At 42.3% G+C, this 16,846-nt stretch overlaps 1 protein-coding gene across 1 annotated transcript in view; it reads left to right on the top strand.

Moving 5' to 3' along the window:
- LOC137430987 (A disintegrin and metalloproteinase with thrombospondin motifs 15) overlaps window positions 1-16,653 on the top strand; it is a 49,464-nt gene extending 32,811 nt beyond the window's left edge. Inside the window, exons 6-8 of the mRNA XM_068121807.2 lie at window positions 4,699-4,874; window positions 5,096-5,271; window positions 14,166-16,653. Of these exons, the coding sequence (XP_067977908.2) occupies window positions 4,699-4,874; window positions 5,096-5,271; window positions 14,166-14,949 (1,136 nt within the window). The 3' untranslated portion in view covers window positions 14,950-16,653. The remainder of the gene's footprint in view (window positions 1-4,698; window positions 4,875-5,095; window positions 5,272-14,165) is intronic.
- Window positions 16,654-16,846: the final 193 nt, after the last annotated feature.

Genomic DNA, 16,846 nt, shown 5'->3' with positions numbered 1-16,846 from the left:
AATTTAAATAAACCTAAATGCAAATTTCGTATGTGGAAAAAGTAAGTACACCTTTGGCTCTAATAGGTGGTATTGCCCCCTTTGGCAGAAACAACCTCAAGTAGGCGTTACTTATAACTGCCTACCAGTCTCTGACATCGACTGGGAGAAATTTTTGCCCACTCCTCCATGCAGAATTCTTTCAGCTGTGCGATGTTTGAGGGGTTTTTGCATGCACAACAACACAACAACATGCATTTTAAGGCCATTTTCCCTGCTAGACCGGGGGTTAGCCTTGCGGTCCCCATGACAATCTTCTCCATCTTGCCATATTTTCTGCATCTCTCCTTGTTAACCCCCTTGCCCGCATTTCTTCTTCCACCATCTTTAGCCAAGTCTTTCTCGGTCTTCCACGTCCTCTACTTCCTTCTACATTCATTTCCATCACTCTTCTCAACCAGTCACTTTCATCCTTCCTCAACACATGACCAAACCATCTCAACCTGTTCCTCTTCACAACATCAATCACAGGCTCTATTCCCATCATTTTTCGCAATTCATCATTTGTCTTTCTCTCTCTCAACGATACTCTGCACATGCATCGAACCATTCGCATTTCCACCCTTTCCAACCTTCGTTGCTGCTCCACGTTCATCACCCATGTCTCGCTCCCATAAATCATAACGCTTCTCACACATGCAGCATACACCTTTCCCTTTAGCTTCAACGACACTCCCCTCATCAGCACGCCACTCAGTTCCCGAAACTTCTTCCATGCACATCTCACTCGAGCAACCGTTGCCGAGTCTGATCCACCTTCTCCATTCAGCATGTCTCTGAGGTAGCAAAATGTTTTCACACCTTCCAGCTTCACGCCGTCTCCAAGATCCAACTCAACATTTCCTTCATCTGCAGCTCCCTCTGTGCACACCTTACATTTGAATGTAGCTGCCACACTGGTTAATGACCCTCTCAGACCACTACATTTTTGATGAACCCGCTCAGCGCACATGTACATTGAATGGAGTTCACTCCGACACCCTTCCTGCTCACAGCACATGGCCACTTCCCAGTTCTTTCCACCTCACCACATGCTTTACCACTTGCCATCACCTTCGTCTTTCCGATATTCACCTTCAGACCTTTTGTCTCCATACATTCCTTCCACTTGTTCATCTTTTCCTTCAGTCCATCCATACTTTCCGCAATCAACACCAGATCATCTGCATACAACAACTCCCATGGTAAACCCTCCTTTACGTTCTGAGCCAGCACTTCCATCACAGCTACAAATAGTAGTGGACTTAGTACCGACCCCTGATGCACTCCCACCTTCACCTCAAACTCACCACTGTTCCCGTCCTTCGTCCTTACAGCTGTGTGCACTCTTTTGTACATTGCCATCACTACTCTGATCAACCCTTCCTCCACTCCTATCTTCCTCATTTCCCATGTCAATACTTTGCGTGGAACCCTATCGAATGCTTTCTCCAGATAAACAAACCCAAGAAAAAGCTCTTCCTCTTCTCCATGTACTTCTCCTGCAACTGCCTCACGATAAAAAGCACGTCTGTCTTTCCTCTTCCTGGCATAAATCCAAATTGCATTTCGTCGATCTTCACTTTCTTCCCTATCCTCCTCTCCAACACCCTTTCCAATACCTTCATTCCATGCTCCAATAACTTTCTCAGTCGGTACGAGCCACACTCTAAAGGGTCACCTTTCCCCTTGTATAGAGGGACGAGGGTACTCACTTCCCAATCCACTGGAATGCGGCCTTCTTTCACTGCCAGATTACAGATCTCTGTCATTCTCTTCACACCCCAACTTCCTGCTGCCTTCAACATATCTCCCACAACTCCCGTCGGCCCTCCCGCTTTTATACTCTTCATTGCTTTTATCGCTTCCTCAACTTCCTTCTCAGTTATCTTCTCTGCCGGTCCAAAAACTGGGGTACTCTCTATGTTGCGATCCCATTCATTCTCTGTATTCAACAGCATTTCCATATATCTTTTCCATCTTCCTTTAATTCCATCTGGGTCCACAACGATTTGTCCCACTTCATCCTTCAAGCAACTCACCCCCATCACATCACACCTCTCTTTCGCTATCTGCCTTGCAATCCTGAATACTGCTCTCTGACCCTCTTCCGAATCCAAGCGTTCTCCAAACATTTTCCGACATGCCTCCTGCGCCTTTGCTTCCTCTTTCTTTGCAGCCTTCTTGGCTGCCTTATAACTTTCATGCTCTGCTGTTTCTGCTCCCGTACCCTTCGCCTTCTGCCACTCCTTGAACTTCTTCCTCTTCTCGTCAATCCTCTTTCCAACTTCATCAACCCACCACCATGTTTCCGAGTGCCTCGGTGGTCCTTTTGTCCATCCACATACCTCACCGACGGCTCCCAACAGACTAGCTTTCATTGACATCCAACCACTTTCAAGCTCAACCACATCATCCTCTACCCTACTCAGCCTCTCTTTTAATGCCTCCCTTACTGTCACCTCTTTCAACCTTCATTCTCGGTTGGTACTTCACCCGCCGAGCTCTCCTCGCCCCTTTCACCCTTATGTCGAAGACAACCATGTGGTGCTGTGAAACAGCCTCCTCCCCCGGGATCACCTTTGTGTCCCGGAGGTGCCCCCTATCTCGCCTACGCACCATCAGGTAGTCAACGGTTGTCGTCGACCCACCTGACGTGTATGTAACAAGCTTATTATCCTCTTTCTGGAACTGAGTATTACAAATCAACAAATCAGCTCCATCAGCAAACTCCAAAATCCTTTCACCTTCTCCATTTCTCACACCATATCCGTAACCCCCATGAACTCCCTCAAAACCATCCATACTCCTTCCCACATGTCCATTTTTGTCTCCTCCAACCACAACAACTTCCTCATCTTTCACGTTTTCCATCAGCTTCTCTATCGCACACCAGAACTTGTCCTTCTCTTCATCGCTCCGACCAACCTGCGGAGCATATCCTGAGATGACGTTCACCAAGAGCTTTCTAATCATCATTTTCACCATCATCAACCTATCACTCACTCTAGTCACACTGTCTACAAACTCCTCAGAAAACAGGACACCAACACCATTCACGCCCTCCAGGCACACTTGCCACACAAACTTGTATTTCTGTCCCTGCCTACCCTTCACCATTCTCACACCACTTCCCTTACATCTCGTCTCTTGCACACAACATATGTCCACTCTTCTTCTGACCAATACTTCCACCACTTCTCCTGATCTCCCTGTCATTGTCCCTACATTCCATGTCCCAAACCTCAGAAACCGATCTCCACTTCGGGCTGTACCCTGCCCATATGTCGCTGTAATTGTCATGGTTCTCTTTTTGAGGCAATGTTTTTATGGCCGGATGCCCTTCCTGATGTTTCTTGCATGCACAGCTCGTTTCAAATCCCCCCACAACATCTCGATGGGATTTAGATCCGGGCTTTGACTTGGCCATTCCAGAACCCGCCATTTCTTTCTTTTCAGCCATTCCTTGGTGGATTTACGAGTATGTTTAGGGTCATTGTCATGTTGCAAGGTCCACCTTCGGTTGAGCTTCAACTTTTCGACAGATGGCCTCACATTATCCTCAAGCACCCTCTGGTACAATGAAGAATTCATTGTGGATTCTAGGATGGTGAGCTGTCCAGGCCCTGATGCAGCAAAGCTGCCCCAAGCCATATTATTTCCGCCACCATGCTTTGCAGTTGGTATCAGGTTCTTGTGGTCAAATGCTGTCTTTGGTTTTCACCAAACATGTCTTCTGGTACTGTGGCCAAATAGCTCGACCTTTGACTCATCTGTCCAGAGTACATTGTTCCAGAACTGCTGGTCTTTGCCTCGGTGTTCATTGGCAATCTTTAGTCTTGCCCTGATGTTCTTTCTGGACAGCAAAGGTTTCCTCCTGGCACACCTCCCATGTAGATCAAATTTGTGCAGCCAATTTCTAATGGTAGACTCGTGCACTTTGACATCAACAGTGGCAAGAGCTACCTGTCGGTCCCGTGATGACATTCTGGGGTTCTTAGAGACTTCTTTCAGCATCTTGCGGTCTGCTCTCGGGCTGAACTTGCTGGGGCGGCCTGGCCTGAACAAGCTGGCAGTTGTTTGGAATCTTCTTCACTTGTAGATGATCTTCCGGACAGTCGAATGATTGATTTCAAATTGTTTGGAGATCTTTTTAAATCCCTTCCCAGACTCGTAGGCGTCTATAACCTTCTTTCTGAAGGCCTCAGAGCTCTTTTGATCTAGGCATGGTGACGCCGCACACTTCAACAACAAAGAGCGAACCAAACTAAATGTCTGAAGTTTAACTAAGACAGATTCCTCCAAGATCCTCTCTAACGATGTTTTAATCATTTGCACCTGAGCTGGTGTACCTGATTCTAATTTTACGTTTTTGAAGTCGTGATAAATGTAGGGGTGTACTTACTTTTTCCACATGCGAAATTTGCATTTATGTTTATTTCAATTACACAATGGACTACAAAATGTAAATGTTTCATGATATTTGTTATATTACATCACCTTCATCTATCAATATTGTTGAAATGAAGATCAAATAGCTGTATGTCGAAATATGTTGAAAAAGTCAAAACTTTACATGGGGTGTACTTACTTTTTCACGTGACTGTATATGTGTGTGTATATATATATATATGCTGTCCATCTATGTATTAACTATCTGTGTCTCAATCTCTCTGTCAGGAGTTGGATTCAGAGAGGAGCAGTGTGCCAAGTTTGACGGGAAACATGTTCACACGAACTCCATCATGCCATCCGCACATTGGCTGCCCAAGTACTCTGGGGTCGCCGTCACTGATCGATGCAAACTCATATGCCGTGCCAACGGTACCGGGTACTACTTCGTACTCGCACCAAAGGTACGCACTTTTACGGGTGAAGGTGTAACTTAACAATTTATTTTGATGTATTTTAGTGCAGGCGGTATTTGAGCAGGTTCTTTGAGGGAGGCTTTTGTCTCGGCCAAAGATCGGTTTTGGTATTGTCCTTCAGATTATGGGGTAAAATACATACAAGTGACTAAAGTTAGCATGTGGCCAATGTCACCCCATCGTTATTCTCCAATTCACTGTGCACACAGGTAGCTGACGGCACTCGGTGTTCACTCAACTCTTCAGACGTTTGCGTACAGGGGCGATGTATCCCAGCCGGATGTGACGGTCGCCTGCGCTCTCGTGTAAGGGTCGACCAGTGTGGGGTTTGTGGAGGAGAAGGGTCGAGCTGTCGGAAGGTGTCCCGGACGTTTACCAAGTCACAGTAAGTACAAACAACAGAAAACTAACAAGCCAACCATGAATGACAACATACCATGAACTCAAATATTTGGAGCAACATTGAGAGATCAAACCAAAGATGTCTATCCACGATCCCACAAACCTATCAGAAAATTCCCATGGTGGTTGTTGTACCATTTATTGTAACTAGTGCACCCGCACACTACGGAGCGGAAAAAAGGGTCATTCCTCTTTGGGGTATATAGATTACAGTCGATCTATGGACTGGTCTCAACAACATTTGGTGTGTGTTTATTTACCACGTTTCTTGTGAAGAGATCGCCAAGTCATTTAAGCATTTGAGCAAGAACTGCATTCAAAACCCTCAAGGAATGGCTGGCTTGGCAAGCGCTAGCTAGCTGCTTGGTAAACGAGCACAACCCGAGTTTCTCCCTTTCATTTTTGTATCAAACAGCAGGAGCGAGTTTCAAAAGTTCGCTATGAAATAACGCCATGGTAGCGGCAGATAGCCTTGTTGTTAACCCAACATTTGTGGGTTATACAGAGTACAGTAGATCTTCGCCCAGTTCTGTAAGTAAGCCTTACTTCACGGATGTCGGGATTCCTCCAAATTTCTTCATTTAGTGTTATAGAGCATTAGCGACTGTTTAAAAAGCTAAGCATACGTGTTTGTGGTTTATAATATTTTTACTTCCTGTGGAAGCCATTGCTCCCACGGAAACGCCATTATAATTAAAAGCGATTTATACACGTTCTCACTGCAGGAAAAAACGCCTTGGGGGAAGTGGGACATTATTAGTATTAATATTGTTTTGTAATAACATTAACAATATGCGATTATCATTAATTTTGTTATTCTAAGCGGCCTTGGAAAAACGCCACGATAAAACTAACTTAATATGGCTATACACCTCAACACGCAACCCATTGACGGCAATGGCGGGGAAAACCCGCTCGGGGGAGAAAACCCCCTTGGGGAGGGGGGCAATTGAATGCGCTACAACCTTCATTGTGTAACCCTTGGTCATCCTGTCAAGTTGGTTGAGATTGGATAAGTAAGGACGGAATGTATTGGGGTCAAAAAATCATCAGACAGACGGACAGACAGACAGACAGACAAATGGCGTATTTTAGTATGATGATGATGATGATGCTGATAACGAAGGACAGGGCATTCGTACGAGGCATGTGTTTGTGTATAGCATGGTGTTTGTGCGCGGCACAATTTAGTCCATGGTGTGACGTATCGACCGTGTTTGTACCATACTGGTGTCTGGAAAATTTAGAGTAATTCAGAACATTGCATAACAGTGTTTGTCCATGGTACTGTTAATGTAGATATTGTACAAGGACATGACATAGTGTTAGCATGACGTGATGCAGTGTTTAAGCTTGATAGTTAATGTAGATGTTGTACAAGCACATGACATAGTGTTAGCATGACATGATGCAGTGTGTGTGCTTGATAGTTAATGTAGATGTTGTACAAGGACATGGCATAGTGTTAGCATGACATGATGCAGTGTGTGTGCTTGATACTGTTAATGTAAATATTGTACAAGGACATGACATAGTGTTAGCACGACATGATGCAGTGTGTGTGCTTGATACTGTTAATGTAGATATTGTACAAGGACATGACATCGTGTTAGCATGACATGATGCAGTGTTTGTGCTTGATACTGTTAATGTTGGTATTGTACAAGGACATGACATAGTGTTAGCATGACATGATGCAGTGTTTGTGCTAGATACTGTTAATGTTGATATTGTACAAGGGCATGACATAGTGTTAGCATGACATGATGCAGTGTTTGTGCTTGATACTGTTAATGTTGGTATTGTACAAGGACATGACATCGTGTAAGCATGACATGATGCAGTGTTTGTGCTGGATACTGTTAATGTAGATATTGTACAAAGACATGACATAGTGTTAGCATGACATGATGCAGTGTTTGTGTTTGATACTGTTAATGTTGGTATTGTACAAGGACATGACATAGTGTTAGCATGACATGATGCAGTGTTTGTGCTGGATACTGTTAATGTTGATATTGTACAAGGGCATGACATAGTGTTAGCATGACATGATGCAGTGTTTGTGCTTGATACTGTTAATGTTGGTATTGTACAAGGACATGACATAGTGTAAGCATGACATGATGCAGTGTTTGTGCATTATACTGTTAATGTAGATATTGTACAAGGACATGACATAGTGTTAGCATGACATGATGCAGTGTTTGTGCATTCTACTGTTAATGTAGAGAGTGTACAAGGACATGACAGTGTTAGCATGACATGATGCAGTGTTTGTGCATTATACTGTTAATGTAGATATTGTACAAAGACATGACATAGTGTTAGCATGACATGATGCAGTGTTTGTGCATTATACTGTTAATGTAGAGAGTGTACAAGGACATGACATCGTGTTAGCATGACATGATGCAGTGTGTGTTTGATACTGTTAATGTAGATATTGTACAAGGACATGACAGTGTTAGCATGACATGATGCAATGTTTGTGCATTATACTGTTAATGTAGATATTGTACAAAGACATGACATAGTGTTAGCATGACATGATGCAGTGTTTGTGCATTATACTGTTAATGTAGAGAGTGTACAAGGACATGACATAGTGTTAGCATGACATGACACAGTGTGTGTGCTTGATACTGTTAATGTAGATATTGTACAAAGACATGACATAGTGTTAGCATGACATGATGCAGTGTTTGTGCATTATACTGTTAATGTAGAGAGTGTACAAAGACATGACATAGTGTTAGCATGACATGATGTAGTGTTTGTGCTTGATAGTTAATGTAGATATTGTACAAGCACATGACATAGTGTTCGCATGACATGATGCAGTGTTTGTGCTTGATAGTTAATGTAGATATTGTACAAGCACATGACATAGTGTTCACATGACATGACACAGTGTGTGTGCTTGATACTGTTAATGTAGATATTGTACGAGCACATGACATAGTGTTAGCATGACATGATGCAGTGTTTGTGCATGATACTGTTAATGTAGATATTGTACAAAGACATGACATAGAGTTAGCATGACATGATGCAGTGTTTATGCATGATACTGTTAATGTAGAGATTGTACAAGGACATGACATAGTGTTAGCATGACATGATGCAGTGTGTGTGCTTGATAGTTAATGTAGACATTGTACAAGCACATGACATAGTGTTAGCATGGCATGACAGTGTGTGTGCTTGATACTGTTAATGTAGATATTGTACAAGGACATGACATCGTGTTAGCATGACATGATGCAGTGTGTGTGCATGATACTGTTAATGTAGAGAGTGTACAAGGACATGACATCGTGTTAGCATGACATGACACAGTGTGTGTGCTTGATACTGTTAATGTAGAGAGTGTACAAGGACATGACATCGTGTTAGCATGACATGATGCAGGGTGTGTGCTTGATACTGTTAATGTAGATATTGTACAAGGACATGACACAGTGTTAGCATGACATGATGCAGTGTTTGTGCATGATACTGTTAATGTAGATATTGTACAAGGACATGACATAGTGTTAGCATGACATGACACAGTGTGTGTGCATGATACTGTTAATGTAGATATTGTACAAGGACATGACATAGTGTTAGCATGACATGATACAGTGTGTGTGCTTGATACTGTTCATGTAAATATTGTACAAGGACATGACAGTGTCAGCATGACATGATACAGTGTGTGTGCTTGATACTGTTCATGTAGATATTGTACAAGGACATGACAGTGTTAGCATGACATGATGCAGTGTTTGTGCATGTCCTCTTGTTTCTGCACAGCGTATTGTTTGCACACGATGTATTGTTTGTACATGACGTATTGTCTGTGTACGACGTATTGTTTGTACACGACGTATTGTTTGTGCACGACGAATTGTTTGTGCACGACGAATTGTTTGTGCACGAAGTATTGTTTGTGCACGACGTATTGTTTGTGCACGACGTATTGTTTGTGCACGACGTATTGTTTGTGCACGACGTATTGTTTGTGCACGACGTATTGTTTGTGCACGACGTATTGTTTGTGCACGACGTATTGTTTGTGCACGACGTATTGTTTGTGCACGACGAATTGTTTGTGCACGACGAATTGTTTGTGCACGACGTATTGTTTGTGCACAAAGTATTGTTTGTGCATGACGTATTGTTTGTGCACGACGTATTGTTTGTGCACGACGTATTGTTTGTACACGACGTATTGTTTGTGCACGACGTATTGTTTGTGCACGACGTATTGTTTGTGCACGATGTATTGTTTGTACAGAACGTATTGTTTATGCACGACGTATTGTTTGTGCCTGACGTATTGTTTGTGCAAGACGTATGTTTGTGCATGACGTATTGTTTGTGCACGATGTATTGTTTGTGCCTGACGTATTGTTTGTACACGACGTATTGTTTGTACAGAACGTATTGTTTATGCACGACGTATTGTTTGGGCCTGACGTATTGTTTGTGCATGACGTATTGTTTGTGCCTGACGTATTGTTTGTGCAAGACGTATGTTTATGCACGACGTATTGTTTGTGCACGATGTATTGTTTGTGCAAGGCGTATTGTTTGTGCACGACGTATTGTTTGTACGTGACGTATTGTTTTTACGACGTATTGTTTGTACGCGACGTATTGTTTGTACAAGACGTATTGTTTGTACAAGATGTATTGTTTGTACGCGACGTATTGTTTGTACGCGACGTATTGTTTGTACAAGACGTATTGTTTGTACAAGACGTATTGTTTGTACAAGACGTATTGTTTGTACGCGACATATTGTTTGTACAAGACGTATTGTTTGTACAAGACGTATTGTTTGTGCACGTCCCACCCTTTGTGGACAACATACCTTTTGCGCACGATGTACTGTTTATGCACGATGTACTGTTTGTACACGACGTATTGTTTGTGCACATCCCACCCTTTGTGGACAACATACCTTTTGTGCACGATGTACTGTTTGTGCATGATGTTGTGCTTGTGCATGACAATGTTTGGGCACAGCATAGTGTTTGTGTATGACACAAAGTTCATGATGCAATGCGGTGTTTACGATAGACATCTGTATGGAATCGTTCACGCGTTAAGAAACCACTATACGTACTAGAGTCGATTTAAATATAATTGTGGATTGCTTCTTTATATTATTCATGCTGTGCTTGTTACGATGACATCACTTCCTGGTTCTAAAGTGTGTGAAGTCTGGCTCAGTGTTCTCCATACCATGAGTGGGCGAGGCTCAGCACCCTAGGGTGGGCCGTCCATTGCTCGGCACGCCAGCCCAGCTGTCCGCTTGCACTAGTTAGACGATGTTAAGGACCACGTGGTATCTTTAGCAAGGGCCAAACCCCATTATTGTTGCATACACAACCATCGTTCTTATACTCCAATCATGACGTTTGTTGGCGTCTTGTTTGTTTTCATTTCATTCCTCTTTTAAAACGTTTCCCTTATCTGTTTGGAAGGCAGATTAAGGGGTTAGCGAAGACAGGATGACGAATGTAGACAACTTTACAACATTTGGAACATTTTCAAGTGCTCTCCATGAAAATTAACTTGTTAATGGAAGGATTCATACTTAAGAGGGAAACAACCACCAACTTACAACAATCACATCGGGTGAGAAGGCTCAGGAACAACATTTGGACCACTGGGTGGTCTTCATCCGGGAGTATGCGGATAACGTGCACCAAGTAGTATATACTATCTGGAGATGGAAAGGGCTGAGGGGGGAAGGAGGCAAGAAGGAGGAGTTGGAAGAGGCCCAGGATGGGGTGCGGGTAAGCAGTGAGACCAAAAAGTTTAAACTTTTTTTTGTTTTGTTCTGGTTCAAATCAACATCGTCCTGAACATACACGCAGTCAATGCCAGCGCTTGTGATCCAAAATGTTCTTCATATATTACATCTTACTCGTTCTTATGGTATGTTTGCCAATTGCAAACATTGCTGGACACACTGAACTAGAAGTTTCTAAAATCTCTTATTATTGCAAAACACAATACTTAATTTAACATGGGCAGGAATCACTGGAAGTCCATTTATATATATTAATTAATAACAGAAGAACAAAATGTTATCTTTTTTTTCCTTTTTTTTTTATACACAAGTTTACTTCTTCCTGGGGTACTCTGGGTACCAGCGACATCACAACAATTCCACCACCTTTCTCACCGCACTCACTGGGGCGCATTCCATAAAGGAGATCCACCTCCCCATGGATGCCATCTTATGGGGATTGTCCATGCTCTTAACCTTTTCAATGCTGAACGTCAAGCAAGGAAGCAGCACGAACCAATTTTTAAGTCTTTGGTATGATTATTCCGGGATTTGAACCGTCGACCTCCCAGACTCTGTGCAGATGCTCCAACCATGACCCCACAGAGTCTGGTAAATCTGAAACATCTGAGAATCGGAAGCTTTTATAGCCAGTATATGTATCTTTTTATTTATTTGTTTATTTATTATTGCTGGTATATGTATGTATATTTTTTATTTATTTGTTTATTTATTATTGCTAGTATATGTATGTATATATTTTTTTTATTTGTTTATTTATTATTGCTAGTATATGTATGTATATTTTTTATTTATTTGTTTATTTATTATTGCTGGTATATGTATGTATATTTTTTATTTATTTGTTTAATTATTATTGCTAGGATATGTATGTATATTTTTATTTATTTGTTTATTTATTATTGCTAGTATATGTATGTATATATTTTTTTTTTTTGTTTATTTATTATTGCTAGTATATGTATGTATATATTTTATTTATTTGTTTATTTATTATTGCTAGTATATGTATGTATATATTTTTTAAATTTGTTTATTTATTATTGCTAGTATATGTATGTATATTTTTTATTTATTTGTTTATTTATTATTGCTAGTATATGTATGTATATATTTTATTTATTTGTTTATTTATTATTGCTAGTATATGTATGTATATTTTTTATTTATTTGTTTATTTATTATTGCTAGTATATGTATGTATATATATTTTTTTGTTGTTTATTTATTATTGCTAGTATATGTATGTATATATATTTTTTATTTGTTTATTTATTATTGCTAGTATATGTATGTATATTTTTTATTTATTTGTTTATTTATTATTGCTAGGATATGTATGTATATTTTTATTTATTTGTTTATTTATTATTGCTAGGATATGTATGTATATTTTTATTTATTTGTTTATTTATTATTGCTAGTATATGTATGTATATTTTTATTTATTTGTTTATTTATTTGTTTTTAGTTAATTACATTTGGGTGGGTGAGGATGCAGGGCTGTTTAGGCCTTGTGCTGCATTATAAGATTTAAAATATATTTTCGGTTTATAAGGTGTCGTGCCTTATCGTTAATAAAACTTTGTAATAATTGTAATAATCTTGATCAAATTTGTGTTGTACAATATTGAAAATCATTAAAGTGCGTAAATATGATATGGGCACAAAGCTCATTTCAGCTCAACTAGGATTACAGAAGACATTGTTACAACGTGAAAATAAATGATTATAAACTGAAATAAGTTTGTTCTACATGATCATTTGACTTCCGGCAAGACTCGGCAGTCAATCTGTCAAGGAGCGACAATGTGAGAGCGTTCATGGGACTTTCCTGCGTTGAAAAACATGGTCCAGGTAACTAGCCAATGCCTTTTTTCCAGATCTGCAGGTAAGGATACCATGGCAGCATTGCCTTTCGGAAGTGTTGTGTACTGTTCCGTGTAGGATTGAGTCATCAGCGGAATGGTAAAGAGGATTTTCCATGGAAGCGGCCAAGTCATTCATACAGACAAAGAATATGGTTGGTCCCACAACACCACCGTGACATACAATCTTTGAGGGGAAAAACACGAGACATACATCAAGAGCAACCTGTCTCATGGAAAAAGTTGGATAGCTATTCCAGGTGGACCCTCTGGATACAATTGCCGAACAGTTTAGAAAGGAAGGCTGGGTGCCAGAAGGTATCAACGGCAAGAGAGATGTTCAAAGAGATGGAACAACCTGTTGTATGATATTCAGCAGTCAATAGAAAGGTGAGTTAGAAGAAGCAACACGTCCGGGGTGGAATAGCTGGGACGGAAGTCAAACTGATGATCAGAGAATGGAGAATTGGAGAAGAGATGATGCCGGAGGTCTGCAGTAACGATAGATTGCATCACCTTCCTTATGATGCGGAGAAGGTTCACCGGTCTTTATCGTGTGGATCAGACTTGGCACCATTCTTGTGAACAGGGGTGATGTCAGCAATGAAGGCAGGTGATCATCTGAGGAAGAGAAGAGTGAGAAATGAGGAGAGAATTAGGCCCAAATAGTTGCCGCTAACCCTAACCCTAACCCTAACCCTAGCCCTAACAACAACTATCACGTCCAGTTGCAAAGGAATTGCTGAGAAGTATTCTGAGGAACGGAATCCGACTAAAACTAGCATCGGAGTGCGGTGCACTTAAGGGGTACTGCATCGCAAAGCATGCTGTCCTTTGTACAGGAACTTAAAGCCGGCTATCCCTTTATGCATTTCGATTGTGGATGTTAAAAACATCCCACTGTAGATGTCAAAAGAGTCGGCCGTTGTGTGCCGATACATTAGCTCCATGGGGTTAGATAGAAAATGGCCTCCTCTTGTCTAAAAAATTATTTATCACATTTTATCAACTACGCAGAGTCCAAAATGGACGTCACACATTAAATGATATCATGAAACTATATTGTTGCTTCATTACATTACAAATACTACCAAAACGTGTTGCCTGTTGTGACGAGGGCTTCGTAGTTGCAGAGTCTCTTGTGGTTCCAAAAGCTGCAACATCGTTGTTGAATAATCCTCTTATTTTCTGTTGTAGGTACGGATACAACTACATCGTGACAATCCCAGCCGGAGCTACCAAGTTGGACATTCGACAGCGTGGATACAAGGGTCTAAACTCTGATGATAACTACCTCGCATTGCGTGGCAGTGACGGTCAGTATCTGCTCAATGGAAATTATATCGTGACGACCGGGTCACGGAACGTGGTGCTGCAGGGTGGAGGTGGTGGTCACAAAGGTGGAGTGCTATATTACACAGGCACTGCAACCAAAAAGGAGAGACTCCATGGGCCGGGTCCTCTTTCTGGATCGGTGGTCGTTGAAGTGTTGTCGGTGGGTCGCATGACCCCACCGCGAGTCAGGTACTCGTATTACGTCCCTCAAAGTGTGGACACGTCGCCAAAGGATAAGCATAGACAAAAGAAACGTAAACAGGAAAGAGAAAGTGTAGAGTCTGGAAACTCCACTGCCAACACGATCGCCACATCTCACCCGACACTCGAATGGATAGCCGGAGATTGGACCTCGTGCTCGCGGAGCTGTGGACGTGGTTGGCAGAAACGCGCCGTCACATGTCCGGCAGGTGCCGGACGGTGCTCCAGACGCGACCTACCGCCTGCCATGCGTGCCTGTGCGGACTTCCCCTGCCCTTATTGGCAGCTTGGAGCCTGGTCTCCTTGTTCGCGCACGTGTGGGCGAGGATTTCGACGACGCATGCTCCGTTGCGTCGCACATGACGGAGAGCCATTATCCAGGGACAAATGCCTGCACGCACGAAAACCGCAGGAGCTTGATATATGTGTGCTGCGTCCTTGCTAGTGCAGCTTGCTGGAGGCTATTTAATGGCGTAGCCCATCTCAGGCCGACTCTAGCTTGCCCGCGGCCTATCTCAGACCCGGGTTGCCCTACCCAACTCCAACACACAATTTTGCTGTTCTCAATGTCGTTGTATAGTAATTTGGGGAAGGGGGGGTTACGTGTTTCTTGGAACGTGGATGCACTGCTTGCCCATCGACTGCTGTTGGTGCCAGATACCGGTTTATCGGTGCTTGGGACTGGGGCAACCTCAGCTCCCACTGTGACACAAGCAGTGGCAGTTGCTGAGTGCTCATGACTAATACTGTCAATAACGGGCTGGCCTTTTATTCCTCTTAATAAATATATGGTACTTGGTAATAGGAGTTCCTCAAATAGATGGGGGACCTGATGTTGAGTGTCACTTGCCAAGAGCTTAAAGTACTTGACGCTGAGTGTTTAGTGCTTGCTGCCGGTTTAAAAGTTTAAACAGACCGAAGGGATTGTGTCCGAGCAAGCCTCAGTGTGCTGGCAGCATTGTGTTGGCTGCTTGGTCACCTTTTCTTGGTTCACACTCGACCTGTGTGCCACAGCACTTCCCTTGCACTGAACCGAATCCCCTGTGCGAAACCTGTGTGACGGCGACAAGACAGGTGGCTATATCCGTACCTCCGTACGTTGTGTTTATTTTATTGTGCAAGAAACACTGCTGTCCTGCAAATGGATGCGGAACTAATTATGTTTTTCATTTTATGGGCGATAAGAAAAGGAAAAAACTGTTTCGTTAGATTTTTTCTATATCTCACTCAAAGTTATCCACTATTTATTGTGTGTTGTGGCCTCTGGCTTGTGATTCAAAGGCCCACGTGCCATCAGTCCGATACCTATTGTTGCTGTTTTTGGTGTTACTTATCCCGGCCACATTTCAGGCTTTGCCACAGACCAATTGTCCATGCCGGCCGATGTGGGTCTAGAGCCCCCATCCAATTCAGGGCTTGGACTTTTGTCAAGCTGGTTTGGGCAGGAATTTGTAAGTTGAGATCAGGGTGCCCTTCATCAAAAGCCACTGTGGGATCATTAATGTCCACCGACTAATTCTAGTATATGCATCGCTGGATTCACATCCATCTGGAGGCAAGTGCGCTACCTCTGCACCATCCAGTCAGATACCCCGATACCTGTGCCATGGTGGTCGTCTTGCTGCATGAGGAGTAGATGTACCACAGCACTGTTGGTCTAGCTTTGTATTGGCAATGAAGCTTACATGGCCACCTGACCATCAGTGGCGGATCATGGCTAAGCTTATTTCTATAAGTTAACCCTACCTGTTCAGCCGTACGACTATTCCTTAGGAATGGCAGTCAGATTATTATTGTTATATCATATAATATGATGCATTGTTCACTGGTATGCCCATCAATGTACCAACGGAGATCAAAATGCACTTTAACCGATCACTTTGTGAGACCCTCACTCATTCACGCAAAAGCTGGCATGGCCACCAAGGAGGAACATCAGTAGTTCTGAGTGAGGTGGGCAGGACGTAGCTTTGATTGGAATGGAGGACAATTTTGACAGCTGTGTGAATGCGTGATGGTCACAAAGGCAGTGTGACTCCATCCGACTGGATACATTTGCTCCAGGATGAATGGACTTGTTTCAATGGAGTCCCTTAATCGGATGTATACTATGTATACCGGAATGAATCAATAAAATTAATTAATGTCACTTGTCCTGTTTGCTTTGTCACAAGTATTATTTGATTTGTTAATACGGTTACAACAAAGTCCTTGGCAGGACACTTCTGAAGCTTTTTCTGATCCCATGACGTGACGTAAGGTATTCTTCAGGTGCAGTTTTTTGTTTTGTGGGATTCTGGTATGATTTGTGCTCCTCAAAAATTCCAAAGAACAAAAACCAA

Source organism: Myxine glutinosa, chromosome 7 (assembly GCF_964187855.1).
Source record: "Myxine glutinosa chromosome 7, kmMyxGlut1.1, whole genome shotgun sequence".
Taxonomy (NCBI): Eukaryota; Metazoa; Chordata; class Myxini; order Myxiniformes; family Myxinidae; genus Myxine; species Myxine glutinosa.
The sequence above is the reverse complement of the archived record's forward strand: the minus strand, read 5'-3'. Positions and strand labels throughout refer to the sequence as shown.